Source organism: Megachile rotundata, chromosome 4, assembly GCF_050947335.1.
Source record: "Megachile rotundata isolate GNS110a chromosome 4, iyMegRotu1, whole genome shotgun sequence".
Taxonomy (NCBI): Eukaryota; Metazoa; Arthropoda; class Insecta; order Hymenoptera; family Megachilidae; genus Megachile; species Megachile rotundata.
Window position 1 is genome coordinate 8,437,041 of NC_134986.1, and position 24,625 is coordinate 8,461,665.

Sequence of the window (24,625 nt, forward strand, 5' to 3'; positions counted from 1 at the left end):
CTGTCGCTGAACGAAAGATAAGTGCGGTTCACGGTATTCTTTGCTTGAAAGAAACCTCGGATCTGAAACCATTCACTTTCTGCCTTTGTGCTCGCGCTTCTTATTATGGAATCTTTAACCCTTTCGAATATGCAAATTGTTTTTGCGATTAAGTATACGATTGTAATAAAAATAAATTTTAGGGGGAATATATAGGACTGAAGATTAATAAATTTTTTATTGGAAACTACTGAAAAAAAGGAACTGTTCCTTACTTGCGATTAAATATTACGTTCACGATTGTGGTAAAAATAAATTTTACAGGGAATATATAGAATTGAAAATTAATAAATATTTTATTGAAAACTGCGGAAAAAAATTCGAGGAATTGTTCTTGCGATTAAATACTACGTTTATATTCGTGGAAAAAATAAATTTTACAGGGAATATATAGGATTGAAAATTAATAAATTTTTTATTGAAAACTGCTGAAAAAAATTCGAGGAATTGTTCTTGCAATTAAATACCATGTTTAGATTCGTGGTAAAAATAAATTTTACAGGGAATATATAGGATTGAAAATTAATAAATATTTTATTGAAAACTGCTGAAAAAAATTCGAGGAATTGTTCTCGCGATTAAATACCACGTTTAGATTCGTGGTAAAAATAAATTTTACAGGGAATATACAGGACTAAAATTTAATAAATTTTAATATTGAAAACTGCTGAAAAAAATTCGGGGAATTGTTCGCGCGATTAAATACTATGTTTACGATTGTGGTAAAAATAAATTTTATAAGGAACATACTTGATTAAAAGTTAATAAATTTTTTAATGAAAATTTGTGATTAAATTTTATTTGTTTATACGATTGCTTTGAAATTTAGTAAAATTAATAACTTTGTGATTATTTGAATTTTAAAGTGCAGTTTAGTTATTATTTGATTTAACATTCTTTTGGGGGGAATTTTGAGATACACGTTTTAGTAATATTAATAGAAACACTTAGTTATTTTGGAGACATCTAATATGAATAACATTGTGGTGGAAATTCTTTAAGAGGAATTAATTTTGTTCTCTAAGGAGATATTCAATTACATATGTTACATACGTATTAAAATATCTCTCACATGTAACAAAAATCTTATTATATATTTTATTTTTTCAATACATAAGAATTGTTATTTATTGAGATCTTAATTAATTCTTCAGTATCAATTAACTATGCTACAATATTTTGAAATGTTATCGCAGCTTTATTTACAATATTCTACTTACATTCGAATTTATCAATCAACGTCAATACTGTAACTTCACAGACGATCATTTTACTTTTATCATGAAGTACAGCAAGGTACAAACTATCAATCAATACGTTCGCACAATCCTTTCGTAAATATACTTTTACAATGAAGAGTCTACTTTTTGTATTTTCTTGAGGGTATATTTACGAAGTCAACTTTATAAGATATTTCGTAAATAAACTGCAAAAAGAATATTTTATAAATAAACTTCACAAGTAGTGTATAAATGAACTCTTATAACAGAGTTTGGTAAATTAGTGATAATGAAGAGTGCACTTCATAAATGAACTTTTGCAATAGAGAATCTGTTTCATAAGTGAATTTATGATGAAGAATATATTTTTTATGTTGACTCTTATGACAAGAAATCTATTTTAATATTTATGATAATTACAATGAAGTATAGTGTATAATTATTAAAATAATATAACACAGTCGATATAGTTTTTATAACTATACATATATATATTTTTTTATTTATAATTATACATTTTAAAAGACTTTTTACTTGCATTTACATCTACACATATGTGGCTCGTTCATTCGTTTGCATTTAAATTTATAAATTTCTGAAACGCTCTATTTATTTATATCTTTACTAATAAGTTTTAGAATCATATTATATGTGCATTAAATAAGAAATGTTTCATTTTCCTTAATAATAATATTAACGATTTAAGTAGATAATTGCAGTAATTAAATTTGACTGATGTCACGGTTTAAATATCGTTACAGTTAAAATTTTTGACGAAGGAAATTTCGTTCTGACATAAATATTTCATTTATATTAATAGGGACCTTTAATTATTTCGATGGCAACGTGATAATTATGAAATTAACGGAGAAATTTCATTTTGTCATATTAGTGTCAGTTACTTTGGAAAATTCCGTGTAACACGGATAGCTTTTAATTTTAATTGCTGCAGTATTTTGCATGGTATTCTCCGTTTATGAAACTAAAGAAATGAAATTAGTCTTCACTGTTGCAGTCTAGCAAATGTCAAATTTTATTTAATACTATAAGGTTATTTATTACATTATTTTCTTTTTAGTGGTATTGTACTGGAGTGAAGATAGAACAAATTAAATTAAAAATAAATTATCTTCACCCTCTTTTTTCACAGCTAAACCAGGAGCTAATCTGATTAGTGGAAGCTAGTAAATTTCGTTGATAACATTAAATATTAATATTTAACACAACCCTCCGTCTAATGCACAGAATTTTAAATCAAAAATAAAATAGAAAAATAAATAAATGAATTTAATATACATTCATGTTTCTCAGTAAAATTTGCAAAACAATCAAATGACTCGATACAGTTAATCTCAGATAATTATGTCATCTCATCAATGACATCTCAATTATGAAATTAAGAAAAATTCGAAGTATCCATAAACCACCGTAATTTACCGTCGGATTATAATACCGAAGAGATATTGCAAATTAATAAGTTCTCCGTTGGAATGTTGTTAGTCAAGAGTTTCGAATTTGACGAATTTTCTCGGGTCTGAAGTTTCACATGCTGGTGGGTGGGGAAAATTCCTGAAACTTCAACGTAACACGAACATAACCCCGTGTGAACTCGTTCCACCCTTATGTAATTAAACACCTGTTCGTCTCGCGAACCGGTCAGTCACGTGTTACCAACTACCTGACTTCCTTCTGTTACAGTTTCTCAGATCGGCGACACCTGTTTCAACGGTATTCTTGAAATGCGACAGGTGTCGCTATACTAACTCATTACTTATAACGATTTCACTATTCGATTCGAAAACATCGTTTATAGATACTCTTGAGATCGTAATGACTAAATACGTATCTTCATTTATGAACATTAGCTTGATTGTTATTTGCTTATTCATTAATTCAATTATGAATATGGGAATAATAATATGGATTCCAACTTTTGATAGTTTTGGAGATCTGTATGGTCAGATTTTGAATTTTCAAGTTTTCAATTTTTCAAGTTTTTAAGTTTTCAAGTTTTCAAGTTTTCAATTTTTCAGGTTTTCAAGTTTTTAAGTTTTTGAGCTTTTGATTTTCTTATTTTTCAAATTTTCAAGTTTTCAAGTTCTAAGTTTCAAGTTTCAAGATTCAACTTTCAAATTTAAAATTTTTCAAGTTTCCAATTGTTCAATTTTTCAATGTTTCAAGTTTCCAATTGTTCTATATTTCAATGTTTCAGGTTTACAATTTTTCAATCTTTCAATTCTTTAATTTTCCAATTTTTCAAATATTTAAGTTCGAAGTTTAAAGTTTCCAATTTTTCAAGTGTTCAAGTTTTCACGTTTTCAATTTTTCAAGTTTTCAAACTCCCAAGTTTTCACGTTTTCAAGTTCTCGAGTTATCAAATTTCCATCTTTCTGAATTTTTCGACTCAGACAGTTTACAATTTCTTAAGTTGTCAAACTTCTGCACCTTCAATTCTTCAGATCTTCAAATGTTTACACTTTCAAGTCCCTAGATATTCCTAAAACCCTCACAAAATTTCCAAGATTGTACCGACTCCGGAATGCCCGATTTCCCTCAAGACTTGAATGCACATCTTTACAGTTTCAGGAGAAGCTTTAAAAAGTCTTCGAAAAATTCATAACGCATCTGCAGACCATATTGGTCATACAGCCAAAACAAACAACTTAAAGAGTACATCTTGAATCTTCAGCATTACAGTAAAATAGAATTTTTGATGAAGAGATTTGTTTTCTGTTTCAATTCAGTATGGTCGTGCCTGAACTTTCACGACCTTTCACCTGCCGTTAGGAACTGCAGCCTTCATTCTAAACTACGATATTCCAAATATGACCTTGATCCTTGTTAGAACCTTGGTCGATGTTAGAACCTTGATCGACGTTATTGACTCTGAGATATACATCTTGACTCGAGTCTTCAGCGTTACAGTAAAATAGAAATTTTGATGAAGAGATTCGTTTTCTGTTTCAATTCAGTATGGTCGTGCCTGAACTTTCACGACCTTTCACCTGCCGTTAGGAACTGCAGCCTTCATTCTGAACTACGGTATTCCAAAAATGACCTTCATCCTTGTTAGAACCTCGATCGATGTTAGAACCTTGATCGATGTTAATGACTCTGAGATGTAAGGAACAAGCAAGTCTATTAGGGTGGTTATTGTGGCGGCGCGTAGACACGCGTGTAGGTGACTCGAGTAGACGAGTAGCTGTATCCAGCCGACTAGAGAGCTTCTTTTAAGAGGCTGGCTGGTTGCTATTTAAGTCTTAGCCTTCCTTTGATTACTGGCGCGTACCTCGTTATCTTTGAGAAGCCAGGCCACGTCCTACTCATTATACAACGTCGTTCGCCGACCGAGGGATGAAAGTTTCGGCGCAGCCACGGCAAAATCGGTTTGCCGGGATGAGAAAGGCAAGCGACTCGAAAGCGAACCAACCCCCGACGCATCCACTATCACCGCCACCACCCTCTCTTTTTACCCTCTTCTATTCCACCGTTGCTTTCGTTTCTCTGCGTCAAAGGTCTGTTTTGTTACGCGAGATGAGACGAGACGAAATTTACGAGCAGCACGAAAGATTCAAAGCTTTCCAACGAATACAATCGCGACCCGTTCCATCGTATCGATCAAACGTTCAATCGCGACCGGCTACGCTTATTTAACCCGATGGGAATTTATATTGAAAGCACCGGATTTGATTTGTAATACCTGCTCGGTGTAAACGATTTCTCTCGTAATGTGAACGGATCAATTTATACCGGTGAGAAATTATACTTTCTGTCCGCTCCATTATCTACGAGGTAATTGTACGGAGATGCGGATTTCTTGTTTCATCTCGATCATTCTTTTAGATATAAAATTATTTATTTTTTATTATTTATAATGGATTGTATTTGTTAGTCGTTGACTGTTTTATTGTTATGTGGTTATGAAGTTTATTTCAATTCTGTTATACTGGATATAAAGATTATATGCTTTCTGTCTGTTCCATTATTTACGAGGTAATTGTACGGAGATATGGATTTCTTGTTTCATCTCGATCATTCTTTTAGATATAAAATTATTTTTTTTTTTTTATTTATAATAGATTGTATTTGTTAGTCGTTGACTGTTTTATTGCTATGAAGTTTATTTCAATTCTATTATACTGGTTATTAAGATTATACATGGTTATTAACATTATACGGGGTGTCTCATAACTGGTATAGGTCCCTGAAATAGGGGGTAGCTGACGTGATTCTGAATAAAATTTCCCTTTGCAAAAATGGAGTTTGAAGCTTCGTTCCTGAATTATTAAGGAAAAACGCGAACTAATCAGAGCGCGAGGATTACGCATGCGCAGACGCGAGAACGCAGCTTCGAGCCAAGTGGCAGAGGGCGCGCAGTACTCGCGCTCTGATTGGTCCGTGTTCAGCTACCCCCCATTGGTCCACGTCAGCTAGCCCCCATTACAGGGACTTACACTACTTGTGAGACGCTCTGTATAAATATATACATAAACTAAAATTTGTAAATATAAATACGGAAAGAAAAATAAAGGAGTTCTTAAATGTACAGGTATAAACACAAAATGTAATTTATGAATATAAATATAAGAAAAATAAAAAAATTCTCAAATGTACATATATAAATAAAAATTAAAAAATATATATATACCAGTAAAAAACATGAAAGAATTATTAAATATTTAGATATAAAAACAAAATAAAATTAATGAATATAAATAAGTAAAAATATGCAAATCACAAACCCGTATGAAACAATGTACAATTTCCCGAGATAATTGACACGGATACAAGAATGCGATAATTTGCAATTAATGCGATATTTCCGCACTGAGATTGAAATAATTAAAAGCACCCACTGACATTACTGAAACATTTCACGTTGAAATTTCTGCCGTCCCCGTCAAAATCACGAGACCATGATACCGCAAAAATTTAATTACTAGAATTAGCTGTTTAATACAGCGATATCACGAAAAATGGTAATTTACGTCCCGCACGGGGTGGCGGTTTTTTGCTCGCATAATTTTACCGTCGCACGAATTAAATACACGCGGACAAATGTTTGAAGTACCATTTCGTTGTACGTGGAACGCGTAAATATGAAATATCCGATTTCGAACGGGGACCATAAATTTTCGCCGAGCATGGAGAGAGAAAAAAGAAGGAAAATCCTGATCGGGACGTGTATCCCGCGGAACAGCCGTTTCCCGTCGTTTCCCGCGAATCGTCGCGATATTTTCCGCGAAAAACACGCGAGTTCTCATTTAAATCGACGCTCGTCCATATGAGCGAATGTGTAATCAATACAAACACGTGATTAAACTGGAATCGTGATTCATCTCGCTGCGACTCGATCGCCGTTTACCTTCGTTCGGCAAAAATCACGTCCGCGATCGGTCGACTGTAAACCCGTTGTTTTTTTAATTAATTCGGAATCGTCGAATCGGGACAAACCACTCGAAAGTATCGTGAAAATTTCCAAGACAAATTGCCTGTAAAGTCGCTGGCCTCGATGCACATCTGTAAACATTTTGCTTTAATCTCTGCGGGTTTTTCGTTCTCGTTTATGCTGTCGTTTGCTGTTATGAATTGCTGTGAATTAATGAGGATTTGTAAAATGACTTCAAATCATTGATTTAATTGTTGAAGTATATTGTGATTAATACTCATTAAGATTGGTTGAGTTGAAGTTTGTGAAATTATGGACTTGTGACATTTTCTTATTATTTTTTTATAACATAACTTAAATTGATGAAAGAAAAATTATGACAAATTTTTATCGATTTCACTTGAATTGCTTTATATGCAACTTCTGATTTGATAGGTTGAATTCAAGTTGATAAAATTATGAATTTCTGAGGTTTTTTTTAGTATAGTTTGTATTAATATAACCTATATTCATGAGAGAAAAATGATAACTTAAATTCATATCGACATCCTTTCTGATTGTTAAAAACCTATAATCTTATAAAATAATTGCCATCATACCTTGTAAAATAATAAGAAATGACAACTATCATAATTTTTGCTCAAAATAAAAAATTAATAAATGAAACTCAGATATAATACAATTTAACTGAAATTAATAAAAATCGTTACTTATTTATTTTAAATAAAGTTAAGCTGATTTCAATTGAAATTCCATTAAACGTCATCTTTGAATAGTAAAACCCAACAAAAGTAATCTCAAGTAATTTTTTAATACAAGAAGTACCTCAACACAATATGAACAATGAATACATTGTGTCGAATCTAGTTAATTGCTAAAATCCAAGCAAGTATCTCCACAAAAACGAGAGATGAACTCTAAGAAGTAGAGCTTTAAACGAGATGATCCATTTCGCATTATTCTTTTCTTAACTTTCGTCGTCAATCACCCACCCGAACGAAAGCCTCGCTAATTTATCCAAACACGAAGAACGCATCTCCGGTTTTCGTTGAATAAATTTCAACGAGCCATAAAAACGGCGAGCGTTTTCAGCGTTTAATTCAGATCACAAATAACCTTAAAAATATCAGTCACCCCTTTCCACGATAAAAACTGTGGAGTTCGCTCGAATGGGACCTGAGGAATCTTTTCGTTGAATTTTGCATATCGTGAAAAGTGTAACACCGTTGAATGAAGAGTCGCGAGGGCAAGTTTTATGGAATGAACTTCCGATCTCACGCGATACAGAATTATATGAGATCGTAGAAAAGCGTGGGGAGATTGATCGAAATTCTAAATGAAAGAAAACTGTGTAGTATTATAAAATGAGGACTCAAACCGTTTATAGAACAGATGATCCGAAAAACTCAAACTGTTCCGGACACCATATTTTTCGGACCATAACCGTAGTTAACCGTCCCGCTGTAAACTTGTCCCCAAAATTAGAATTTTTTCCAAACTACCTAAAGAACCAAACCGTCAGTCCAGCCTTCCTCCCTCTATCTTCTATTTCCTCCCTCTACAGTTTACGTCGGATTATTAGAACCACCACTCCATAACCAAAAAATTGTTTACTTCACACGTACCAAAATGTAAAAATATCAGAAACGATTCAACATTCAACCAAGTCACTTTAAAACCTACTAAAACCTATTGCTGAATAAATTCAATCAGCACCTTACTTATATAGTTAATTTTTCAACCTATCTTATACACAATCGAGTTCAACCGACACATTGGATGCAACTATCGTGCCTTCAAGAATAATCGAGAAGATACAACAGAAAACAAAAAGAACAGTACTGCAACTTTTTCTTCGCCCTTTTATTTCCCGTTAATGTATTCCGCCCGTTAGTTTTTTTTCACACTTCAGAATTCCTCGTTGCCTATGTGATTTACGAGACTTTCTATACTCGTTCGAAAATGTACGAGAGAACCCGTATATTTACCGTACGACGTATTAGCTACGGGCGATTCACGGATATATAAAATTCCGCTACATTTAACTGAAACGGCTGCGATGCAGTATTATGAATTATTATAACAGAAAGTAATGTGCTACCGACACTGTATATCGCAGTTATTTTCGTCGTTATCATTGTTTCGTAACAGGAGTTCTAAATTCGCTGAAACAACGAGCTCGCGTTCCAATAGCAATGGAAATTAGGAATATCGACATTTACGGAAATCGATATGTCGGGGTACAGGGATATCGAGATATAAGAACAAGCTCGGATAGAGCGATGATAAGATCTGGATACTAGGATAGGATAATTGGGGTATGCGAATATGCGGATGTAAGGGTATTGAGATATAGCAATATTGGAATACAGGGATATGGAAGTTGTGGAGATACTGGATGTAGAGAGAGAAGGAAGTAGAGTTTTGGGACGTAGAGATTTGGAGATGTAGGAATTTGGAGACGTAGAGATTTGGGGATGTAGGAATTTGGAGACGTAGAGATTTAGGACTGAAAGGATTTGGAGACGTTGAGATTTGGGGATATTGGAATTGGGGAACGTAGGAATTTAGGGAGGTAGGTATACTAGAATACAGGGGTTTAGAGACGTAGAGAGTTAGGGATGTAGGGATTTGGAGACGTAGAAGTTTGGGGATGTAGGAATTGGGGGACGTATAGATACCGGGACGCAAGGATTTGGGGATGTAGGGATTTGGAGACGTAGGTATACCGGAACATATGGGATTTGGAGATGTAGGTATATCGGAACATATGGGATTTGGAGATGTAGAAATTTGGGGATATAGGAATTGGGTGACGTAGGGATACCGGGACGCAAGGATTTGGGGATGTAGAGATTTGGAGACGTAGGTATATCAGAACATATGGGATTTGGAGATGTAGGTATATCGGAACATATGAGATTTGGAGATGTAGAAATTTGAAGACGTAGAAATTTGGGGATATAGGAATTGGGGGACGTAAGGATACCGTAACACAAGGATTTGGGGATGGAAGAATTTGGAGACGTAGGGATACCGGAACATATGGGATTTGGAGATGTAGGTATATCGGAACATATGGGATTTGGAGATGTAGAAATTTGGGGATATAGGAATTGGGTGACGTAGGGATACCGGGACGCAAGGATTTAGGAATGTAGAGATTTGGAGACGTAGGTATACCGGAACATATGGGATTTAGAGATGCAGGTATATCGGAAAATATGGGGTTTGGAGATATAAAAATTTGGGGACGTAGAAATTTGGAGACGTAGGGATTCCACCATATAGGGATTTGGGAACGTAGGGTTATCGGGACGTGGAATACCTAAACGTAGAGACATTGGTATACATATAAGCATATTTGACATGTATGACTATACAGTCTATAACTATACAGTGATAGTTGCATATGTATAACAATATAATATACATGTAGATACGCTGGAATATTGAAGTACCTATAATTTAGGTATACTGGAGTATATGTATATTAAGATCCAGCTCGGCCCGTCATAAGAAAATGTCTTCCATTATCAATTTTTCTATACTATCCTTATCATCTTCCGTTCAATTTACAAATTCAGAAAAATGTCTCTCGTTAAACGATAACAATCCATCCATTCCCCAGCACTGTTTCTCTGCTCCGATTTCAACGATCTAACACAAATTCGTCCAGTAAATGTCCTCTTCATATAATAGTTTCCTTTTAATCTTCCACCTCCAGAATTTCATCAAAATTAACGTGCGATTGAAAATTGTAGATTCTGCATTATAGGGTAATAAATATGCACAGTCAAGCGGTTGTTGTCTTTTTTTACGTAGAACAGCGAGAAGTTCGTTACGCTGATAAATCTCGTCGCTCTTTGTGTCATCATCCCGTGAATGCATCGGGGTTTTAATTAAAAAAACACAATTTGCTTCCGTTCAGTTTTCCACCACTGTAACTGGGACATGCCCTTTCGTCCGATTATTATTTAAAAGTACGAGTTCTCAATTTTTTGTCATCCTTTTTAACCTACCTTCGTCTCTGTGTTTTAAGAGGATTAAAGGATCACGATTAGAGGGTTTGCGGGGATGCAAAGTTTTTTGTCCTCGCAAAACACGTAATGGGGAGTTGTAGAGAATTTTTTTTCACCGTAATTTCGCGAATCGAGAATGAGAACTCCACGCTTTTCTACAATTTTTCGTTGTCAGTTTTTTGGCGGGAAGCTTTTGATTGCTAGTCTGCTTCGTAATATGCGCATGAATAGCGGAGATTCAAAGTTGTAGTTTTGCATGGGGACGTAAAGCGCAGCGCATGGCTTGATTTTCGAGAGAAAAATTTAAAAATCCATCTGAATGTTTGTACGACATATTTTTTGAAAAAAAATTGCCAGAAGCAAATTCAGAATTTGCTGGATGAATGTATTAGACAAAAAAATCAAAATTCAGAGTCAGCAAAATCTGAATGCGGATATTCAGTGTTCGATATTTCAAAAGACATTAACGAGCAAAATCGATCAAAGAACTTTCATTTATTAATTTATAATCGTCTTTCAAGGTGCACCGATAATTTCGTCCGCATGAATAATTCTTCAGCAGGTTAATACCTCCACACATATTTAGTAAAAACACGAAATAATTTATATTGTTCCTGAACGACGGTTTCATACAAAGCCACCAGATATGACAGTCAACGAATCTGGAATAGAAATTTGGAATAATTAAATATGATTGACAGAATTCGATATGAACGACAAGCCGCTTTAATGAGAATCGATTTTAGTTATATCAGTACTTCCTTAATTTATTATTTAATTAAGTCCGTGTTTCTTTCGGTACCAACCTTCATTACGTATTCAATGCTTTTGTGGTTTAGGTTGGAGTAAAATTGACATCAGTCGATGTGAATTACAAATTTATTAATACTTGAAATTAGAAAGATGATATTGGAAATTGATTTGGCTATTTTGAGATTCAGTTTGACAGAGATTTGAGGACTTGACGTAGAACTTTTGGTACTTGAATTATATAGACATTTTCCTTCAACCTAAACCTAAAAATTGATGCGTCATATGTCCTGTTTTGGGGTACTTTTCTGTCATGAAATCACATAAAACTTCATACGTTCCAAAAATTAATTTTTGGTCAATATACAAACTTCATCTGAATCATTACCGTTTTCAACAATTGATCAATCACTCCACCGTATGAATATTCATAAATCGTTTACGCAGACATTTTCCTTAAACCTAAACCTAAAAATTGATGTATCATAAGCCCTGTTTTGCAACACTTTTCTGTCATGAAATCGCATAAACCTTCATACGTTCCAAAATCAATTTTTGGTCATTATACAAACTTCATCTGACTCATTGCCGTCTTTAACAATCGATCAATCAGTCCTCCGTATGAATATTCATAAACTGTTTACGCAGACATTTTCCCTAAACCTAAACCTAAAAATTGATGTATCATAAGCCCTGTTTTGCAACACTTTTCTGTCATGAAATCGCATAAACCTTTATACGTTCCAAAATCAATTTTTTGTCATTATACAAACTTCATCTGACTCATTGCCGTCTTTAACAATTGACCAATCACTCCACCGTATGAATATTCATAAACCGTTTACGCAGACATTTTCCCTAAACCTAAACCTAAAAATTGATGTATCATAAGCCCTGTTTTGCAACACTTTTCTGTCATGAAATCGCATAAACCTTTATACGTTCCAAAATCAATTTTTTGTCATTATACAAACTTCATCTGACTCATTGCTTATTTAACAATTGATCAATCACGCCTCCGTATGAATATTCATAAATCGTTTACGCAGACATTTTCCTTAAACCTAAACCTAAAAACTGATGCATCATAAGCCCTGTTTTGCAACACTTTTCTGTCATGAAATCGCATAAACCTTCATACGTTCCAAAATCAATTTTTGGTCAATATACGAACTTCGGCCTCATTGCCTTTTTTAATCGATCGTCGTATGAACATTGACAAATCACATAGACATTGTGATTAGACTATGATGTGACTTAAATCTATGACATGTCCATGCAATGTTGCATCAGTTACACTAAATTATACTTGACTGTGAAATTGACAAGTTCGTATGCAACGTAATAGTCTGAAGGGAACAAAATCGTCTATGCAAGATACCTCCCGTTTATAATTAGTTTCGTTAATTACGTACGAGCCTCCTGTGGGATGCAGGTAGCTCTGGCTGCCATACCACGGTCGATTGGATCGATAAGGTCGTTTCTATCGAACGAAAATAAGGCTTTCTCGCCGGCTTTAACGAGGATGTTCGAGTTAAAACCGTCGAGTTGTTCAGCTTTTTCTTTCCATCCCTTCCACCGGTCTTTTCTTCGAACCAGTTACCATTTATTTCTTTTCCGTTGTTCGATCACTCAATTTTTCTCTCCTATTTTCGCTTTTTCCTTGCAATTCATCATCCGGTATCTTTTTCTTCACTTACACTTCTCGCACTCACTCAATCAGCTGATTTTATTCGTTCATTTGTTCACGCTTTCTTTTTTTATGTAGGTATTTTTTCTTTTTATTCTTTGCTTACTCTCAGACCGTGGCACTGCTTACGACTCATAAATAAGAACAAAAGAAGAGATAAGTAAAGAAAAATAAATAGAAGAATTAAAATAAATTAGATGATTTTGAGGAAAGTTAAAAATGTATTATTTTTAATTAAATACTTATGATGATTTGTAAAATGGTAGTAAGAAATTGTATTACATATTAACAAATACAGATTTATTTTTTTGTTTGCATTTCACCCTGAGATGCTTTAAATGTAACACAGTTTATGACCACTGACTCAGGAAGAAAAACGAAAATGGAGATATGTGAAGAAAGATAAACAAGAGTGGAAAAAGAAATAAAATAAATTAGAAAATGTTGAGGAAGGTGAAGAAAAGAAAATAATAATGTGAAAAATAATAAAGAATTGTATTATTAAAATAGTAGATGTAGTGATTTATGACATCTGCAAGTAAAGAAAATTAGCTGAAGTATTAATTATCAAAATATTACTTTTGAATTATTAATTATTTCGATTATTAAATATTTTTTATTTTATTAATTATTTTTGAATTATTCATTGATTACTTATCAATCTGAATATTATTGTTTATCAATCTAAATATTATTGCTTATCAATCTTAATATTATTGCTTATCAATCTTAATATTATTGCTTATCAATCCTAATATTATTGCTTATCAATTTTAATATTGTTGTTTATCAATTTTAATATTATTGCTTACAAATCTAAATATTATTTCTTATCAATTTTAATTTTATTACTTATCAATCTAAATATTTTTACTTATCAATCTTAAAATCATATTTTAATCCAATATTTTGTCACAATTTAAAAATTCTTGAATTTTAAGTTCTTGAATTTTTCATCAAATATTACCTCTTTCTCGTCTTTGCCTGATTTTCTTTATCAAAAAAATTTCCTTCGAATAAAAGTTAAAATCCTACATCCATAATTTCAACAATTTTGATAATAGACATATTTTCTACTACGTGATGAACGTTCCCCTAAAATTACACGTTTCATTAATTATTATTCGATATACCGCACATAATTGCAATATCTAGCGAGCAATTATTTCTCACTCGTGCATTATTTATACACTATTACATTGCGACGATGGTTGACATTAATTGCGACGCAGTTATTTTATCATGATAGAATACCATTTAAACGACACAAAATTGTACGTAACTGTAAATAATTAACAGAACACATTTGCATATTTATGGGCACTCGTTAATGTTAAATGCCGGTTACCTAAACTGCCGTGCCTTAATTAAAATTTCACTGCTCTACATTTTGAGATATTTTTAAACATTTCCAACTCTACTTTTTCTATTTTGTAGCAAAATTTTTTAGGAGATTTTGAAAATTAAATTTTTGGAATTTTTATAAATTATTTGAATGAAATTTTATATAAAATTTTTATTATTGTATAACGTACATTCGTCATAGAGTATTAACATTAATTGAATTAATTTTTTTGACTATATTTTTACATTTTACAGTTTTCAGTTTCAGCAATATTCAATTTTATCAGTTCATTTTATTATTTCTCCGTATTAATTAGAACAACAAAATTGAACAAAAGTTCGTTTCTGTGAAATAACATTTTACAATCGTTGAATAAGAATTGTCTACAATTTCTGAGTATTGAAGTTGCAACAAAGTTTGTATTAATAATTAGAAACTACGGTACGGTCCAGGTAGAGGGATGAAATCGTAGCATCTCAATACCGGTTCAGAGAAGTTGTCGTTATTGAAAATTTGATTAAAATCTTGAGGAATTAGCATTGCGCTTTTGAAACTAGCTTGAAATGTCCGAACATCTGGCGTTGTTTGTCGACTAACAACATCACAGTTCGCTGTTTGTTTTTGTCAGGAACAACGAGTTTTACGCGTAAATCTCCTTAAACGAATTAACTCGGACGCGCGTACGAGCACAACTTCATCTTAATTTCAATGACCGGAATACGTTCGAGTATTCGATGCTGAGAGTTATGATGAATTTGGAGATTTAGGATGATGGGATTTTGAGGTTTTTGGGATTTGCGGAATTTGGAGAATTTGGGGAATTCGGAGAATTTGGAAAATTTGGAGAATTTGGAGAATGTGGAGAATTTGGAGAATTTGGAGAATTTGGAGAATTTGGAGAATTTGGAGAATGTGGAGAATTTGGAGAATGTGGAGAATTTGGAGAATGTGGAGAATTTGGAGGATTTTGAGAATTTTGAGTTTTGAGAATTTTGAGAATTTGGAGGATTTTGAGAATTTGGAGAATTTGGAGAATTTGGAGAATTTGGAGAATTTTGAGAATGTTGAGATTTTTGAGATTTTTTAGAATTTTGAGAATGTTGAGATTTTTGAGAATTTGGAGAATTTTTAGAATTTTTAAAATTTTATGAATTTTGAGAATTTTGAGACTTCATACAATCTATAGAATTTTTGAGAATTTAAAAAATTCAGAGAATTTAGAGAATTTGTAGAATTAGGAAATTAGAAAATTTCAGAATTAACAAATTTACAAATTTGATGTTTTAAAAAACTAAAAATTGTGAATTCAATTATTTGCTTCTAAATTAAATAATCTCCACCATACAACAATTAAAAAATATAAAACTTAACAATCCAATAATCTACAAATTTACAAAATATATTCCACAATTTCTACAAATCTTTTCATTCAGCAATTCAAAACTATTTTTAAATGCACTGTGTGAATTAGTAAAAACTATTCCTCTTCGGGTGTGAAAAATCCGAAGTCGTTTATACGAGCTTCACGAAAGATGTTCCTCCATAAAGAGTGTGCAAACACTTATTTGATCCCCGGCGCATTACTCTTGTAAGGTAATGCATATTTAAATGCGGTGCATCAGGAGTACTTTTGAATTTCTTTATCGCGCGAAGAAGATAACGGACGATCTCGAGCCGTGAATTTCGATAATAAGATCCATTAAGAGATTACGCTCGGTTTTCAGTACGGGGGCGAGTCTGGAAGAAGATTGGCTTCCGAGGAGAAGCCGCTCGAGATACAGGACCAATTTCTCCAAAAGCTTGGATACCAGGATGTATCCAGACGATCTCGACTTGGAGTCGATCCTGAATTACGACACCTCATTGCTTTCCACGTGGGTGAGTACGATTTTATACTTTCAATAACATTTCTTTAATTAATCTTGTACATCTCTCTCCACTTAACTCTTTCAACTTAAAAACCTTTTGGTACGAGCTGAATTAATGAAGCGTCCTATAAAAAAGACCGCCACGTTTATATAACTATGTTTTAAATAACGTGAACATTTCAAAAGTGCATCGAATTTTTAATCGTTTCAATGTTGCAAACGAAGCTGCCTGTCACGTAATAGCAGAGAAATTTATTTATTTTGACTCGGCGAATATTTGTGAATTTGTTATGCCCTATAAAAAAGATCGCTAGCACGTGGTGTAAATTGTATGCGCCTCACAGCATTAGTAGTAAGTGACGATTAAACGACGCGAATCATTAGGATTCCCAACAAGTGAATATAAGTGGACCGTATCTAAATGAATTTCACTTCGGACTAGAGTTTATTTTGCTATGTACTTGATGACTCGAGAGTCTTCGAAGAATTTTTACGTTTCAAAAGCTCGGAGTGGGTAGAATTTTTGTGACGTTGCTGAGGGAAAACAGTTTCTTTTCTATTGGTTTAGGTAAAATTCGGGTGGAGATGGAAATACAAGGGACGTATGAAGTGGGTCTGTTTACACAAAGTGACCGTAGCAAGTAATGAAACGCAATACTTCGACATGAATAGAAAACTGCAGACAGAAGACTCTGCTAAGGTTAAGGATTCCAGATGTGACTGACAATAAAATACTCGCTAAAATGTAATGATCTTGGGTCTTACTGCTAGGGGTAATTGATTTGAAGCTACAAACGTGAAGAAACGACGAATCGTTCAAGTATTGTATCGCTAAAAGCTTGTACTGATGTTTCCTCTTGCTGTAATATGTGTTGAGACCTCACATATTGTGAGCACATACGAAACATCACAAAAAGTTATTTCTCACTATTATTTCTTACATAATTCTTTAATTATTTCCTACATAAACACAAGTAAATAGAACATTCTCAATGCAAGGTACGAACGATTCATTAATTTTGTACGTCTTCCCTTTTCGAGAGTTTCGAATCACGGAAAAAGCACAGAGTTTCAAATTCTCGAAACTGGAAACTTCCTTGTATTTTGAAGGGTTTCGGAAATCCTCCTCTTACACTTCTTTCTTAGCGATCTATTTCAAATTTGAAGTTTTTTAATCAATTACATTGTAAAATAAAACTGACTTACAAAAGAAATAGATCCGTGGAATAAAATTGGCAATTAATCAAACCATCAAGCGAAGTTATTTACGTGTTACATTTTTTAAGAGTATTATGGAAGCAGGAAATAAAGTGGAACATGGTATAGAAAGGAGGGCAAAATTTACACTGAAATAGAACCGGGTCTGATACGGAACCGGAAGTGAGATGGCACCGAGTGTGAATTAGAATAGAAGTGAACCGAAACCAATATTGAAGTTGTACTAAATCAATGACGTTACAGCCGTGCAACATTAATCCTACCACGACAGTTGCGTGGTCATTTTGACCCAGATATAGTTGAAATAAAATATGCAAAATATAAGAACTTTCCTTATAATAAAATTATTAATACAAAAATAATCTTTGGTATCTGCTATTTTAATAATTAGTATTTAATATTAATTCACTCTTGTAACTTTTTTCGATTAAATGATTTATAACTTTCTTTACTATAATAACTAATAATTTTCTTTTTGACTAGATTCGAAAATCATGCATTAAATTATAAAAGAATTTTTTAAGAAAAATGATCAAAATACAGAAAATTAATTTTGAAATTGCACGAAAATCATTTGCAAAAAGAAAAGAAAATGGCAATAAGAAATTATCTGAATAAAAATGTAATTTAATTTCACAGAAAATATTTTAACAAATAGAAAGTCGTGCAAATATGAAAGTACACTAAATTTTTTGGAATAATAATTGTCCGAGTGGATTAATTAAATTAATTATCTGTTGTGCCACATCACGGTGTCCGAATTACATATTTATTGACATTCCGCAATTAGCGTGATTAAAACATGTAATTACGCGATTGCAAATTATCAATTGATTAACCCATTTAAATGGATCTAGCAATTAGCATCTACCATTTAATTTCGCATTTACGAGGATTGTTTAATTAAACCTCCTTTTTCGAGTCGATGTATTATACACGTTCTTAATACGGTTCCTTCAATTAATATTTTAGCGAACATTTTAAATTAACTGAAACCAACATTTAATATTTCACTCGGAAATTTTTCATCCGACTATGTTAATTAATTACCACGAACGAAATTCCTGGAATCTCATGTAGGACGATATTAAATTATAAAATCAACAATAATCGTTATTATGCCTCAATGCTTGCTTTCAATTTGGACTGAGTGATTAGCTCGTCCGAGTGATTTTTAACATTAATTACTGAATGATTGTTGACAATGAAATTACTAAATCGGTCAGTTAATTCATGAACGTTTTTATTTTCCACAGAATTCATTAAGGTAATTTGTCTGCAATTTGTATTGATTTTCATTGAGGTAGGGAATGTGTATGTTTAATTGTATTTAATCGGTTATTTATTTGTTTTAATTTCGAATTGTGTGCTGGTTAAAGAATTCTGTGCTGGTTAGAGTTAAACTTTTGAAGGTTGCTCAAGGTCATCAGTTTAAGGTCATACGTTCAAGGTCAAGTGTGATAGATTTTCAGAAGTTTATTCAACAATTTTCAATATTCTAAAACTTTTAATACTTCAGAATGCTACATCCTCAAATTTGGAAATCTTCAAATTTTTAGATTAACAAATTTTCACATTACTGAATTTCTAAATCCCCAAATTTCTAAACCCCGAAATTATTAAACCTAATTCCGAATTTCTGAAATTCCCACTTTTCCAAATTAACATCTCCAAAGTCCAACATCCCCAAATTTCTAGATACCCAAATTCCAAATTTCTGAAATTCCCACTTCTCCAAATTAACATCTCCAAAGTCCAACATCCCCAAATTTCTACATCCCCAATTGCTACATTATCAAATCCCTACATCCCTAAATTCCTAGATACCCAAATTCCAAAATTCTCAAATTCTCACATACCCAAATACCCATATCCCCAAATTCCTATATCCCCAAATTTTCACATCCCCAAATTACCAAATCCCTAAATTCTCACCCCTTCAGTTTCTAAATTCCTAATTAAATTCCTAATCTCGTAAATTAAAAATTTTTAAACCTAAAAATTCCCCATATTTCCACTTTGTAAATCTTCTTTCCAAATTTCCAAATGTCCACCTTTAAAAATCCCATATTTCTAAATTTCTAAATATCCACCTCTAAAACTCCCATATTTCCAAACTAAAAATGCTCCTAATCTCATCTACGATCCCTCAATTCATTCCTCATCTATTCAAAAACATCCTAAAGCGATTTATAAGAACTCCTCACGCGAGTGGTAACAATTTCGCAACAAACGATCAGGTGAAATTTGCATGCTGGCAAACAGAATTACAAGGCACGAACTGGACGTAAATATGCGTTCGCAGTGTTGCCAGAAACACGCGGTGTCACCATGTAAAGTTATAGTGAACAATACACATCCGATTTCCGGTACATAGCATTCACGATGAGGAATTCGGTCGTGTTAAACTGTACGGTTAGTTGATCGATCGATTAACGTACAACAATAGTTTTGAGTGAAGCTACGTAATGAGTTATCGCAACTCGATACAGTTCATAAATGCTTCAACGCGATTGATCGTTCGGTGGTACTGTAAATTTCAACTTTAACCCCTGACGTACAATTTCGTTCCGATTATTTGTGCTATAATTGTGCTATAATTTGTACTATGGTATAATTGTGCGAAAATTATATTATTTCTCTTTACACTTGTTCATATAGCGATTGAGAGGAAAACTAAATAGATTGATCTGTTTAATTAATACTAATTGTAATGTAAGTTAGATCTTAGAATACAATAGCAGAAAAGATAAGATCTGAATTCAAGTTTAAATAGATACAATAATTATACTGTTTTTCTCCGGACACTTTGTACATGTTCTATAGGTTCCCCTAGCATTAATAACGCCCATGTCGTACCCTATCCAGTATTTTTAGTTTATTATCATTCACATCTGGTTGGCAGGACTCTTAATCTCAGTAGTAGAGTCCTTATTTGCAGTTTCCCATTCGTGTCGAGGTATCGCTGCTTTTATTACTTGCTGCGATCACTTTTTGGAGAATACCCAGAGCGCAAACGTCACTCGGTTTTTCATTTCCACCCGAATTCGTGTATCCGATAGAAATTAGGAACTGTTTCCCTCAGCCTTGTTCGTAAAAATTGTACGCCCACACCGAGCCTTCATTTCGCGAAATAAGCAATCGAACAGATAGACACGAAATAGACACGAGGTTGTTCGCTTCGAAACATCGGATGCATAGACACGTTGTTCGCTTCGGAACATCATTCGACACGTAGTCGTTCAGTTTGGAACATCGTTAAAAATAAGTAGACTATCGGTGTTGTACAATTAAACTACACCTATAAATATTAGGACTTGAAGCGACTGAAGTTCCCCGCGTTTAATCGTTGCTAAATACCGACGCTGCGACGCACATACATCTTACGAAATATAATGAACTACAAGGTGAGCAACTAGGGAAGTCAACGGTATATGTATACGTATATGTATGTATGTATATCAAGTCATATGTATATAAATTTGAAGATGTTCATTTCTGAAGAACGTTGCACACTTCCCCAAATTTTGCGTATAAATAATAATACATTTCATCGATTACCCTCCTCCTGCATGATTTTCGATTCCTTCCCTTCTGATGAAAGCAGATGACATTTTCTAAAGTAATTAGAAATTGTTCGTTCGAAAAGAAAAAATAGGTAGAGAGGGTCGAATGACGAGCAATTTGCTTATTAAGAAACGAGCGGTTGCTTTGAACCTTCGGCTTGAGAAACTCGAGATCTCGTGTTAAAACTTGCTTGCCGAGTTTTCCGACTTAATGGCTTGGCTAATGATAAAATTCCGCTTGCGTCGAAGATAAAAAGTTAACCCCCTTTGAATCGGCCACTTTGCTCGCTTCGCGCTTTTCACAAATTTGCGTTCCTACAGATTCCTTGTCTTCACCACACTCATCTAATTGATGCTGTAATCGTGTTAATTACTTTTCTTACATTTTTTTGTCCACGCACGAGTTAAAGTTTTATTTCTGTGGAGTTAAGGGATTCTATGTGTCAAAGGTTCAATGTCTCAAATTTCCAAATTTCCAAATTTCCAAAATTTCTAAACTTCCAAATATCCAAATTTCAAATTTTTCAAATTTCCAAATATCCAATTTTCCAAATTTCCAAATTTCTAAATTTTCAAATATCCAAATTTTCAAATATCCAATTTTCCAAATTTCCAAATTTCCAATTTTCCAATTTTCCAGTTTTCCAAATTTCCAAATATCCAAATTTCCAAATATCCAAATTTCCAAATATCCAAATTTCCAAATATCCAAATTTCCAAATATCCAAATTTCCAAATATCCAAATTTCCAAATATCCAAATTTCCAATTTTTCAATTTTCCAAATTTCCAATTTTCCAATTTTGCAAATTTCTGATTTCCAAATTTCTAATTTCCCAAATTCCCAAACTCTCAAATTTTCAAATTCCTAAATTTCCAAATCCCCAAATCCCCAAACCTACAAATCTCCAAATCTCCAAATTTCCAAATCTCCAAATCTCCAAATCTCCAAATCTCCAAATTCCCAAATCTCCAAATCCCCAAATCTCCAAATTCCCAAATCCCCAAATCCCCAAATCCTCAAATCCCCAAATCCCCAAATCTCCAAATCCCCAAATCCCCAAATCCCCAAATTTTCAAATACATCAAAACCCCAGTTAACCAAAAGTCGCAGCAAACAAAAGTGCCCCATAAAATAACACAAACAAATTTTCGTCCCTGCAAGAAATTCGTAGCGTCGATCCAGCGAGCGGTTAACACTCCAACCAAAATAGTTTGGAAAATTAGCTGCCGGTTCCCAAGGACGGTCTAAGCGAAGTTCATTGTCCTGCGGTGTTCCTTAATGTTCGAGAAGTTCGATCGACGATGAAATTGTCATGAATTTGAGCGGATCAGGGCATCGTCAGTTAGCGTGAAACTCGTCGCCGTTGGATCGAAACTTTCCAAGTGAAATTCCGAACTGTTGGCCAGCCTGTAATCGGCATTTAACGTTTGGGCTTAGCCAGCCGGTTAGGGTCGTTTTCCTGCCAAGGCGAATGCCTCGTTTCCGGAAGTTCCGCCGTGGAAACTCCCAGTCGTTAGCGGTTATTATGGTTAAACATGCTCGCCTTCATGGTTACCTACACTCTCGCTGAATGAATTTACTGTTTTACGACTGGTCAATTATTGTTATCTATACGGACAAAGTTCTGAGATTATATGACCCTGGATTAGAATAATCCGGTTGACGAAATCGTTAATAATGATCACCTATGCAAATTTCCTGAATACGGTTGTGAATTGAACATGTATGGAAATTTTGGTACGTCAGAAATTAAGGACAAGGTGATTAATAAAAATAATATGTAATTTAAGTAGGAAAAACAGGTAATTGATTTCAGGAAATTGAATGAGAGGAAGTTTGGGCACTTCAGGCAATTTGGTTGATAAATATTGCATGCGTAGCAAGTAGAAAACTTGAAACATGATTTTGTTGCAAAATTAGTACGCCAAGAATACGAGAGTAGCGCATCGGATGCATTCAGTAGCTGATTATGCACCGGTGAACTACGCGGAAAGTTTGAGCCACATTGGCGAGCCGAACATCCTGCGACCCTCTTGTTAGTCAAATATAGTTGCGAAAGTTTCTCTGTTGCTGAGTGCATGTCACTGCCGTCTAATTCACGTCGCAAATTCGTAAAATCGATCTGGCCTTTAAATTTTCATGTGTACTGCGACACTGCGGTGAATTAAACTTTCAAAAATGTTCTGTTTGCATTTTATGTTTGCCATATTATACAGAAATCCCGGCGATTCGCTTCTGTCGTTGCAGCACGGAATAAATAACACGCTATTAAAATTAATTTCGTATCAGATGTCAAACGCTATCCTTTATATGATAATGCAACAATTTTAATATAAAATTGATTTTAATATGCAATTAAAATCAGTTATCTATACGAAATATACTATTTAACAAAAATACAATATGTATGAAATGTTAAATAAAAATATATTATATAACATATGTGTAATATGAAATACAACATGAAATAAGAATGTGATATATGTTACAAAATATGCATATGCATACACATATGTAAAATATGAAATGCAACATAAAATAAAAATATGACATATCCTATGAAATATGCATATGCATACACATATGTAAAAAATAAAATACAGCATGAAATAAAAATATGATGTGTCTTGTGAAATATGCATATGCATACACATATGTAAAATATGAAATGCAACATAAAATAAAAATATGACATATCCTATGAAATGTGCATATGCATACACATATGTAAAAAATAAAATACAGCATGAAATAAAAATATGATGTATCTTGTGAAATATACATATGCATACACATATGTAAAATATGAAATGCAACATAAAATAAAAATATGACATATCCTATGAAATGTGCATATGCATACACATATGTAAAAAATAAAATACAACATGAAATAAAAATATGATGTATTCTTGTGAAATATACATACATATGCATACATATGTATATGTAAAGTATGAAATGCATCATAAGATAAAAATGATATATCCTATGAAATATACATATGCATACACATATGCACACATATGTAAAATTTGAAATGCAACATAAAATAAAAACATGACATATCCTATGAAATATGCACATGCATACACATGTGTAAAAAATAAAATACATCATAAAATAAAAATACGGTGCTTCTTATAAAATATAAATACACATACACATATGTGAAGTATGTAGAAAATACAGAATACCCGTACAGCATGTAATATTTATATCTTCCTCTTCGTTTAATTTGATGTTTAATTTATACTCAATAATTCTCGTGACTAGATATTCACACCAAATGTTACTATAAGCACTACGTATGTGTAATTCATAAATTAGCGAATTGATTTCGAAAAATCGGAAGCAATAACAGTTTAAAAGACGGGAATACGAAACGAAAAGTGTACCATGGTCGATTTTCATTTTCCCGTCGAAATTAACCATGTATCATCGATCGATCGTGTGCTTCTCTGCGCCACGGCGATATAGAGTTAACATAATAAACGTGGAAATACTCGCGTGAA

The 24,625-nt window shown here is 33.2% G+C and overlaps 1 protein-coding gene across 2 annotated transcripts in view; it reads left to right on the forward strand.

The window, feature by feature from the left end:
* Phlpp (PH domain leucine-rich repeat protein phosphatase) overlaps positions 1 to 24,625 on the forward strand; it is a 211,634-nt gene that overhangs the window by 85,675 nt on the left and 101,334 nt on the right. For both annotated transcript variants that reach the window (XM_076530989.1, XM_012295705.2), the window contains exon 3: positions 16,180 to 16,333. In XM_076530989.1, coding sequence (XP_076387104.1) covers positions 16,180 to 16,333 — 154 coding nt within the window. The remainder of the gene's footprint in view (positions 1 to 16,179; positions 16,334 to 24,625) is intronic.